This window comes from Argentina silus (genome assembly GCF_951799395.1).
Source record: "Argentina silus genome assembly, chromosome: 1".
Taxonomy (NCBI): domain Eukaryota; kingdom Metazoa; phylum Chordata; class Actinopteri; order Argentiniformes; family Argentinidae; genus Argentina; species Argentina silus.
In genome coordinates, this window is record NC_139655.1 from 9,616,110 (window position 1) to 9,628,271 (window position 12,162).

General features: G+C 42.9%; 1 protein-coding gene across 1 annotated transcript; it reads right to left on the bottom strand.

Annotated features, from left to right (window-relative positions):
• Positions 1 to 38: 38 nt before the first annotated feature.
• LOC310822193 (alanine aminotransferase 2-like) lies at positions 39 to 11,598 on the bottom strand. Its single transcript, XM_083694544.1, has 11 exons — positions 11,434 to 11,598; positions 3,221 to 3,310; positions 3,013 to 3,121; positions 2,789 to 2,922; positions 2,413 to 2,656; positions 1,969 to 2,048; positions 1,742 to 1,878; positions 1,411 to 1,585; positions 1,119 to 1,274; positions 724 to 836; positions 39 to 623 (listed from the first exon to the last, which is right to left on the bottom strand). The coding sequence occupies exons 1-11, from the start codon at positions 11,569 to 11,571 to the stop codon at positions 533 to 535; spliced, it is 1,467 nt and encodes a 488-aa protein (XP_083550670.1). The 5' UTR covers positions 11,572 to 11,598; the 3' UTR covers positions 39 to 532.
• Between the last annotated feature and the right edge of the window lie 564 nt (positions 11,599 to 12,162).

Sequence of the window (12,162 nt, forward strand, 5' to 3'; positions counted from 1 at the left end):
AGTGTTCATCACACACATTACAAACACCTGTTCTCCCAAACAGTACCCTTTTTCAATGTGACATCAATTGTACGCCCTCTGCTGGTCTACATCTACGCAAACTATTTACTCCCCATTTTGGACCATAGAGTTGATGTATGAACTGCAAAAATATTAGGGCTATTCAAACATTTGAAACATTGTCAGAACAGTAGCTAAACCCTGAACTGGTATGATCATGACTTGAAGATTACACAGATGCTTACAGACAACTACAAATTTGGCTAAAAACATTACTGCAATCCAGGTACCAAGGTAAAAAAAGTGCATTTTGTTTTACCCCTCGAAATGTGAACTCTGGGACACTGAGAAAGTCATACAGGAGGTGTGTTGTTGTGGGGGCTGTACCAGTCACACAAAGGCACTTCATGAGATACTGGCACACAGTCAGTTAGAGTGGATAATATAGATTTTCACAGGTTCTAAGGGCAGCTAGGGTCCTGTGTACAAACAGACCAGGTAAACTAGGAAGGGGAGGATCAAGGAGAGGGGGTTAGGAGTACTGCTCTGTAAAACGCTGATGGAACTCCCTGACTTTGTCCAATACCACCTTCAGCTTTTCAGTAGGGGGCAAGATGGTCATCCTAGAGGAAGAGCGAGAGAGAGAGAGGAGTTATCTAAGCATGCACCATATCTTGGGAATAATGGTTCTGACATTGTATGGTAGCAGCAGGCAGGGCTAACCTGAAGTGATAGGTTCCATCCCTCTGTCCGAATCCACTCCCTGGGACCAAGCAGATGCCGGTCTCCTCCAGCAGCTGCATACAGTAGAACATGTCTGGGGCCTGGCCCTTCTCCTACACAAGCACAGAAAGAGTAGGGCCATGGGACAAACCACATCATGGTGCTGCATTGGACCAAGTCGCATCATGCTATTTTGATTGGAAAGGCCCTGTCTTTTATCTGACCATATTTTCTAAATCAAGAAAGTAACTAGGGCAATGGAGATATATATATTGTATGTTAGGGCACATAGTTTTACAAATAGACAGAAACAGGCTACCGAAAAAAACACCAGCAACAAGAAAAGGAGAGATACAAAAAGAGAAAGAGCGAAACACAGTGGGGTATAGTGAGACCTTGGCCTCTTTTATGGCGTGCTCTGGCAGTATGATGCGGGGGAAAGTGTACATGGCTCCCTGTACCGGGTTACAGCTGATCCCGGGGACTGTGTTGAGGATCTGCTCTGTAAGCTTGGCCTTCTCAGCCAGATCAGCCAGGACGGCTGTACGCTCCTGTAGAAGGGTTGTAGAAGGAGGTCAGGTTGATCCAGCTGTATGCCTTAATCCAGAAAGATTGGGATCTTTGATTTTGAAGTAAACTGTCACTCTGTCTATCACACTCAGTGACAGTGTGTGACAGTGTTCTGACCTTGATGAAGGTTGCGTAGGACGGCTCATCAGGCTGAGGGGGGTTGACCACCAGGTCTAGGAGAGCCTGGCCAGGGACTGGGGGGCACAGGCGCACTGACACCAGCTTAGTGAGCTGGACCTTCACATCAGGATCCAGATTGATCACCTCCATGTAGCCCCCCCTGAAGCCACACCTGCCAGGCAGTTATCAGGAAATAAACTGTTAAGTACAATCAGTATGATCATACTTTAAGGGTTAGGGTTATGGTGTGTTTGTATGGCTTCAGTCATCTTTTGTGAGAATGTATGTATGTGTGTGTGTGCAATTGTGCATGTAGCCACAGACTTACTCTCCCATGTAACATTTAGAGGTGGAGTGAAAGGAGGCCAGCTCCACAGTGCTGGAGTACTTTGGTCCCATCTCAAAAAGCACCTTCTTAAAGGAGTGGAACTTGCAGCCGTCTGCATACACGTTATCCTGATACACCTGACAGACACAGAGGGAGGGATGAATACACATTACAATACAGAGTGAGGAAAACATGAGAATAAAAGAGGGACTGTATTGAAGAGTTACCTCATCAGCCATGAGGAAAAGGTGCTCCTCAGCAGCAAATCGGATCACATCTTCAATGCACTGCCTGTTCTGGACCTGACCTATTAAAGGATAGAGAGTACAAGAGTCTGCTCAATAGGATAGGCATTGGCAAAAAAGACTCACCACCAATCTGGTGTTTCAGGAATGAAAATTCCCCCCTGGGCATTTTCAGTTGTTCTATGGTTGCAAGGTTGACAATGTTTTCTAGACATCAGCTAGAGTAAGTATGTTGTGGTACTACTAAAACTCTACAATGTTGCAAAAGTGTTGTCCCATCTTGACTTCATTGATGGTCATTATAAATACATAAAATAGTTGATTCAGAGTCTAAATTCTAACATTGTGGCATATTAGTCATGCATGGTGGATGGTTAAACAATCAAAAGGCAGATCTGAAATGATGCCCACTGTGTTAGTGAGTACCGGTGGGGTTTCCAGGGTTGATGATGCAGAGGGCACGGGGGATGCAGTGCTCCCTGGCTGCCTTCACAGCGCGCCGCAGCTCACTGACATCAAGGCTCCAGCACTTGTCCTCGTCCAGGTAGTAGCTGATCTGCACAGCTGCCAACTCAGCCAGAGCAGCAGAGTAGAGAGGATACTGAGGAATGGATATCATTACCCCTGTACGCGTTCTCCCCTCACCAGACACCAACAACTTCAGCATTGTCTACAGGAGAGAGGAGGGGAGAGGAGGGGAGAGTAGGGGATGAGAGGAGGAAGGAAGATCCAATTTGGCATTGGGAGGATAGAAGCAGATAGGAATAGGTTCTCAGCTGTTCTATATCAACATCCTTCTTACCACAATGGCATCGCTCGCCCCGGTGGAGAGGTAGATGTTGTCAGGATTAGAAGGGATTCCACCATCCCGCTTCTCAATGTAACGAGCCACATCCTGCCGTATGCACTCGATGCCCTGACTTGCACTGTATGCCCCTGGAAATATCAAAAATAAATAATGAGTTCTATGGATTATCACATTTGAAAGATGAACACACGCACATGGTGAGCAGAGAGTTCTTTCACCTAAGCTGCCCCCTCCGCAGGCCTGAAGGATCCGTTGTGCTCTGTTCTTAGCGTCCTCTGGAAACTTGTTGTCATCTAGGAGTTCTGGGTAGGAGCACAGCGCTAAAACCTGACAGGAGGACACACATAGAAAGGTTTTAGCCATGTGTAATAATGGAACACTTAAAACTCACAAAACACCACAGCTTTGAGAGATGAAAAAACCCACCTGTCTGAGAAATGTGATTGGTCGCTGGCCCATGGCATGGGCGTCGCCAATGTTGGCCTTTATGACCTCTGTGAAAGGCTTCTTAACTCCCTGCAGATGGAGAAAAAGAAAGAGAGAGAGAGAGTTTATTTACACAGGTATGAATGACATTTGGAAATTCCAGTTGGTTTCAACAACTTCAAAGTTCTACATAATAAAAAAAAAAACATATTACACTTCTACAGTGCACCTTATTGGTTAAGAATGTATGCTCATTCAAATATTGGACAGCATAACAAGGAGGGTACTCATCCCTGACACCAACAGGATGTCAGAGAGAGGGAGAGCCAGGACACAGCTGTTATCCTCCACTATGCGGAATGGAAGGACAGATGAACAACAATGCAGCTCTTGTGCCAATTCAGCTATTTTTTTGCCTTTCTCCCTCTCTTGCTGTCTGTCTTGTTCAAGACAGTCACCATTTTCCCTCTCTGGTGGTTATCTCATAACCATCATTTCATTCTAACCGGTGACACTGGAGAAGTATCAGAAAACAGCTTAGAAAAGGAAACAATTTGCTTCAGTGGCTCACTAAAGAACATTTTGCCTTGTACATAAAGGGACAAAACTTGGACATAGCACAGTGCAGTAGCACATAGTTGACAGCATATGTTTTTATTCTCTAGTAGCTGTGAAGCAAGTGTAATCTACATACAGTCACCAATAAAAAGATAAGGTAGATGGTGCATATGGCAGGATGCTGTGAGAAGCTCTGATAATGCCTTGTGCAGAGCCCTAGGCTGCGTGACAACTCTCCTCTCCAAGGCTAGACACGCCATCAGTTTTTTTCTTTTCCAACTGAAAACTTAACTGACAGGAGACCTTCCTGCTCGTCTCCCATTGGTCAACATCAGGGGGCGTCTCTAGTATCCGCCAATCAAAATGGAAGAGGTAGAGGGTGACCCTGGCTTGTGTGTTTGTACTGGGACAGCAGTGTGCTCAGGCAGGGACAGAGAGGATTTCATTCTACAAACACAGAGCAAGAGAACAGCGCTGGTCTACCACAACAACCTCAATCCAGAGACCCCAAAACCATTTACCGGTAATAACCATAGAATAACATGAGTTCAACATAACCCAAAACACTTAGCTAGGACTCACAGAGACAGATGACACATACATATGACTAAAGGTTGGCTCTCTCTCCTCTCTTGATGTATACTATTCTCAAATTGTATGAGATGTGTTTGTTCATTCATCATCACACACAGCAAATATCCCCCAGGCCTCCCCTCTCATTAGCAGCCTTGTGCCCTGTGGTCCAGTGGACCTGTAAAGACCGAGCCTGGCATAGAGTCAGCCTGGCACAGGGGATATGGGGGGGAGAGAACACACTGGTGGGGTAGGGCTATTCGGGCCGGGGCAAAGGACAGGAAAGGGACAGACACTTCACTGTTTTGGCGATGGCGAGGGGGTATACTCAGAATTAATGGTGCAGTGTGAAGTTGTCCACTGTTATGCTAATGGTGGCATATAAAAGGTTGAGTTCCTTTAGTACTTTTGTTAAGTTGTGTAACATCAGAAACAGTTTTTTTCTACAGCCTATTATATAGATTTTCCAGAGCATATCTGTTTAGTGAGTCACCCTTTACCTCTCGTGTTTGCGCTTCATTTAATCTTCATGGTAGGTCTTGTCTGGTCTGGTGCCTCTGGATGTGTTGGTAATATGCTTCACCTGTTACTGCTACAATTAAATCAGCCGACATGACATTTGTGCTCCATACTTCATTCAGCCCCAGTCATCTGGGATAAGGGTCCTGATTCAGCCACTGTGACTTTCATCCCCAGGTCCCCAGGGGGACACTTTATGAGTGTTATTAAATGTCACTTATCAGCCTGACCTTTCTGTTTGAGCTACAATTTAATTTTTTCAGTCAAGAAGAAGAATGCCGTCTTGGAACAGGTCTTTCTTAAGATCTCAATGACACTAGCCTTTAACAGGGATAAAGGTTCAAATAAAGAATCAAATAGTTGCCAAATCCCTTATTCAAGTGTCCTTTCCTAGCTTACAGGGTCACACTGCTATGGAGAGAAACGCAGCCCAGATATTTTCCAAGTAATAAACCATGACAAAAAGGCCATTGAAGCTTTTCTGATTGGATTATATAATATAGAATGAAATACACAGTAAAATATCAGGACAACCAGCTCTTAGTTGAGCATACATTACATATGCATCTATCATGTCAATATGTGCATTTGTTGTGGGTGTTCATATGTAGGCTATGTCTGTGAGTTTCTGAAGTCTGGGGAAGGGTGCACAGCTCTCACTTTCTTGTTCTAGGCCCTCGTTTGGGTCCAACAAAGAGTCTGCTGTTCACTGTGTGAGAACTGCCTATCCTCGTCCTTGGTCAGCCCAGTGTTCTTCTCTTCAGCACCAGGCATTGATGACACTGATCTGGACGAGAGAGACCAGCATCACTTTTTAAGGGGTTTCATGTGACTTGTTTTTATGATGAGTCGGTCAGCCTCGTGATGCAAGCACTTACTACAAGTAATTCTGCATAAGAGTGTTTACTTAATGTAGACTGAGATGTGTGTCAGCCTCACATTCCTAAATTATAGAAAATCTGTGTAAACCACTGATAACAATATACAGTGCACTGAACATGTGAAATTCTTATTTGGCTGCTCTATTTACCAATGGACATAATTTCAGGTCATTATTGATATGGATTTTCACCTAATCAGCATTAAGAGCATCTTTTTGCCATTTTTTTTCTTATGAAAACTGTGCTAAAAAGGAATTATGTCCCAAAGAAAATAAATAAATAAATAAATAAATAAATAAATAAATAAATAAATAAATAAATAAATAAATAAATAAATAAATAAATAAATAAATAAATAAATAAATATATATATATATATATATATATATATATATATATATATATATATATATATATATATATATATATATATATATATATATATATATATATATATATATATATATACACACACACACACACACACACACACACACACACACACACACACACACACACACACATTTTCTACAGTGTCGGACCAAAACTCCAGTTTCTGTCAGGCTCTAGTCGCAGACTTCAGGCAGTTATTGCATGCAAATGATTGCCGAAATGTATTTACTTAATTTCCCCAAAATATATACTTTTAGCTTTCATTTAACACCCAATTTTATATGTTCTGATGAATTTCACATTTTGGTTCACATGGGTCCCTTTACACGGAACTACACAACACTCACTCATTGCTTATGAAAAGACCCTCAGGGTGCCAACCATGCCAAATAAACAGAGCTCTCTCCTAAAATAATTGGCCAATAATATCACTGAGTTTCTTTTTAAATAGCTACAATAGAAAAATAAATTAAAAAAATAAGCATCACCCAGTCTTAGCAAGCTAATCCCAGTGGTGACGACAATAAAAGACTAGTCTGAGGTGTGGGTGTGTCAGCCAACAATAATCGAGTCTGACCTGTATCCTATCTATTCTGCTGAGTTGTAAGTGTCTGACCTGTCATGCAGGTCTCTCAGCTGACCTGTCATGAGCACCTCCCACACCCTTCACTACAGCCTTTGATCTCTAGATTGCTGTTGCATAAGATGTATACAGTGCTGCTTGAAAGTATGTGAACCCCTTGTGCAATTATAGATTTCTTTTTAGTTTTTACCATGAAATCTTTATTTAATCAGAACCAGTCTTTTTTTATCTGACATAGCAGGTTTATATTTACCAATTCCATATGTTGGTTTAGAGGAAATCATACGTGTAGTAGAACAACTAAATTATAAAGAAATTAGTGCAGGTGCAAAAATAAGTGACCCCAAGTTGCATTGGTTAAATCAAGTAGGTAAGTAGAATCAGGTGGGTAAATAATTGGGTACCAAATGAACCAATCAAAGGAGAGATGCGCTTACCACGTAATCGCAAGGTTCCTGGTTCGATTCCGACCCTCGACCTATCTTGCATGTCATCCCTCCTCTCTTTCCCATCCTTCCTGTCAATCTCTACTGTCTCTATCCCAATAAAGCAGAAATGCCCTAAAAAACATATATAAAAAAAAAAAAAGGAGAGATCTTTAGGAAAGAGTTTGGGTGGGACCAATGAGACTTATGAGATAAGAAACCTGGTCAGTTTTGCGTTACCCATACAGTTGAATGCAAAACACACCATGCCGAGAGGAAAGGAGATGTCAGAGGACATCAGGAAGAGGGTAGTGAGAGGACATCAGTCTGGGGTAGGCTATAAAATCATCTCAACAAGATTTGAGCTCCATCAGTCCACTGTGAGGCAAATAATTTACAAATGGAGAGCATTTAACATGACAACAACTCGGCCTAGAAGTGGACACCCTTCCAAAATATCCCCAAGAGCCACAACAAAAATAATAAATCAGGTAAACCCCAACCCAAACATAACATCTAGAAATTTGCATACCTCCCTTGCTGCATCTCAGGTAACTGTGCATGCTTCAACAATAAGAACACTGAATCGAAATGGCATTCATGGGAGGGTTGCTAGGAAGAAGCCTCTGCTGTCAAAAAAGAACCAAACTGCCCATCTTAACTTTGCCAGAGACCACCTGGACAAGCCTGAAGGTTTCTGGAAGTCCGTTCTCTGGACAGATGAGTCCAAAATTTACCTTTTTGGTCACAATCAAAACCACTATGTTTGGCGAAAACCCAACACTGCCTAATACCAAAAGAACCTTATCCCAACAGTCAAGCATAGTGGTGGGAATGTCAAGATCTGGGGCTGCTTTTCTTCCTCTGGACTTGGACGACTCTACATCATTAAGGGAACCATAAATTCTGAGGTACACTCACTATACAAATACTATACAAATACTGGGTAGGGCCTCCCTTTGCTCTCAAAACAGCCTCAATTGTTCGTGGCATTGATTCCACAAGATGTTGGAAACATTCCTTTGAGATTCTGGTCCATGATGACATGTTGCATCACGCAATTCCTGCAGATTTTTCAGGTGCACTTTCAAGTCATGTTCATGAAACCAGTTTGAGACGACTTTTGCTTTGTGACATGGTGCATTATCATGCTGGAAGTAGCCATTAGAAGATGGGTAAATTGTGGCCATGAAGGGATGCACATGGTCAGCAACAATACTGAAATAGGCTGTGGCATTCAAGCAATGATTTATTGGTATTAATGGAAATAGAAAACATTCCCCACACCATTACACCACATCCACCATGTGAAGGTGTACAGGTGTTCCTAATAAAGTGTTTGGTGAGTGTATACCAGGAGATTCTTAAACAGAACGTCAAGCCATCAGTCATGATGCTAAAGCTGGGCTGAAAATGGGTTTTCCAACAAGACGACACAAAGCATTCAAGCACACCTACCAAAGAATGGAGAAAGAAGATTTGTGTTTTGGATTGGCCAAGTCAAAAAATCCAATCGAGATGCTGTGGCAGGACCTGAAGCGGGCAATTCATGCCAGACACCCCTCAAACCTCACTCAATTGGCTGAGATCTGTAAGGACGAGTGGGCAAAAATCCCTCAAAACAGATGTCAGAGACTGATTAGTGGCTATACAAGACGTTTACTCCAAGTTATCGCTGCACACACACATGAGGCCCATTGGACCTCCTGCAGTTTGCCTACCAGGCAGACATTGGTGTGGATGATGTCATCATCTACCTGCTATGCAGAGCTCACTCCCATTTAGATAAGGCTGGCAGCACTGTGAGGGTCATGTTCTTTGACTTCTCCAGTGCATTTAACACCATACAGCCCTTACTACTTGCGGATAAGCTTCTGAGGATGCAGGTGGACTCCCCCATTGTTTCCTGGATAACAAACTACCTGGCCAACAGGCCACAGTTTGTACGGCTGCAGGGATGTGTGCCAGACTGGGTGGTAAGCAGCACTGGCGCCCCCCAGGGGACAGTTCTGTCTCCCTTCCTCTTCACCCTCTACAACACAGATACTTGCCATCTGCAGAAGTTCTCGGACGATTCTGTGATTGTGGGATGTGTCAGTGGAGGCCAGGAAACCGAGTACAGAGGACTGGTGGACAGTTTTGTTGAGTGGTGTGAGCAGAACCACCAGCTACTCAACATCAGCAAGACAAAGGAGATGGCGGTGGACTTTAGGAAGACTAGGGTTCCCCCTGTCTCCTGTTTGTATCCAGGGAGAGGACGTGGAGGTGGTCCAGAGCTACAAGTAGCTGGGGGTGCACCTGGACAATAAACTGGACTGGTAACACAGATGTCCTGTACAAGAGGGGCCAGAGCCAGCTTTATTTCCTGAGGAGGCTCAGGTCCTTTGGCATATGCAGGACTCTGCTGAACATGTTCTACCAGTCAGTGGTGGCCAGTGCAGTGCTATACGCGGTGGTATGCTGGGACAGCATCAAGGAAGGTAACACCAAGAGGCTGAACAAGCTTATTAGGAAAGCTGGTTCTGTCCTCTGTGTCACCCTGGACACTGTGGAGGAGGTGGCCAATAGGAAGATGAGGACCAAACTCCTGGCCATCATGGACAATCCCTCCCATCCCCTACATGACACTGTGGCAGAGCAGAGAAGCTCCTTTAGCAACAGATTATTACAACCATGTTGCACTAAGGAGCGCTATAGGAGATCTTTTCTGCCTGCGTCAGAAAAGATCAGGCTGGGGGATGTTAAATTAAACTGGACTGTTCTTACTGTTTATAATGTTTCAGATGTCTATTTTATTTTTATTCTATTATTCTATTGTCACTTTATTTTGTTGTTGTTGTTTGTGATGTGAGCTGCTGTAACGCCTTAATTTCCCCTCAGGGATCAATAAAGTACCTATCTATCTATCTAATGGAGGTCCAAGAGCTATTGACTGAAGAGGTTCACATATTTTTGCACACATGAAATCAGTTTTTGTTAAATAAACCACTTTTGTTAAATAAACAATGAAAATATATAACGTATATATATATATATATATATATATATATATATATATAACGAATTGGAGTTCAGATAAAAGATTTTATAAGTTCATTTTAATATTTTATACAAAAATAATGACCATCTCTGTAGGATTCACAAAATTTCAAGCAGCACTGTATATAATATCTATATATCTAGAGCAATATCACTACACATTATTTGAACTTTCTTTGTGCCATCATTGTCCATTCTTTGAACCCTCTAAAAACATAAACATTGTCTTAAATTGCACATGATTTATTGTTAGAGAGAGAGAGAGACTGGAATACTCTGGTGGAATCTGGGAAGCCATGGGGTGGATATGTCACAAAGGGGCACCCGCTCTGCAGGGTTCAGTTGTTTACTGGCACAGGGTCCACTGCACAGACTGGTACACATGGTAGGGCGGGAGGGAAGGAGGGAGGGACGGACTGTGTGTAGGCTATTAAATGTCTACGCTGAATCTATCCACTCTAGTCCGGTTCCTACTGCCACCTCAGGCAATAGGAGTGGGTGACATGGCGCCACTCCTTTCAGTTGATTACACTGTATTGGTATGTGACTCCATTAGTGCAAATCCCTTAGGCAAGCAGTGCCTTCAGAGACACTGCTTCTATAGTGGGGGTCTGTTTCTTTACAGACTGGGCATTAGTTTCAGCACAGCCAAGGATGACATCACAACCTCCACAATGGTCACTGCTTTGTTCACTCTTTTGTGGTCTCCTTTCCAAAGGAAATTCTGACACTAATCAGCATCACTAATACCAACAGTTTACCTCCATGGTAAAGCTCTCTCTGTCTTGTTTGTATGTGCACACATTTCGCATGGAAAGTGTCAGCCAATGGACTGATCTATAGTCTGTGTCCCCACTCAGGGTTGTGTAATTAAGGAACTCTGCTAAAGATTCTGGGGAATCGAGTGGTGTGTATCATCTCTTCTACTCCAATCTAACTCTCCAGTGCCCATACATTAAGGCTACACATGGGCAATTTACATCCAGTAAACCATACACTGACCCTCTTTTTCATCTATCTAATAATGGTTATCTACAATAGACTGTGAGACTGTCGACTAAATACCTATGTAGTGGCATGCAACTGTAATGCAAACGTGAATCCAAATTGGGCATTTGAGCTGGAAGGTGTGGGAATCTAATGAGTATTTTAGAGAAAAGGTAAAACTGACAGTGTACCACTGTTTGCGCAAATGACAGTAATTGTATATGTGCAATAACTGAAACATTGTTATGCACTTACCTCTTTGAGCTCTTTTTCAATTTGCAACGCCCGTTGCACAATTGGACCGCGGACTGCATATTCAACCCGCTTTACATTCGGGTTCATAGTGTCTGTATTCAGCACCTTCTCCCGGTGCGCGACTCCGTTCTCCGTCATTTTCAGTTTCTGAGCCTCAGAACGTCCTAATAATTGTCCACAAAATAATCTGTGAAACCTATGAGAAAGCAGAAGGGGAACGATTAATGGAAGTAATGAGAGATTGACAGTGGTGAGCGCATTATATCTAGTTACATAAACACTGGTGATCACACCAATCTTAGGTCGCCTGTATTGCTTGAAGAAAAATACGTGCGGTGTTTGAATTTCAGTCACCATCGTAAGAAAATCTGTGCACATGTAAGCAAGCATCCAGCATGGTCAATTTTGTTTCCTCTGTTCGGTCGCGCTGACTACTACACACTATGTAACACATCAGTTATAATAATGATAATCTATTTAAGCAAGAAACACAACAGTTCTTACCACCAAACCGTCGTGTGATAGATAGTGCCCTTCAGTCCAGCTGCGTGAGCTTTCTGGTCTCCCTTGCTTTCTTACCAGAAGCAAGCCAACTTTCAAACTCCCCCCACAGTCCAGTGTCATATGTCATAATATGGGCTTTGCTATTACTGACTATGGGTGTCACGCCTCCTGCATGAAGTGTAAAGCATCACTAGCTTGGTTGGTTTAAAACTGAACCTAAGACTT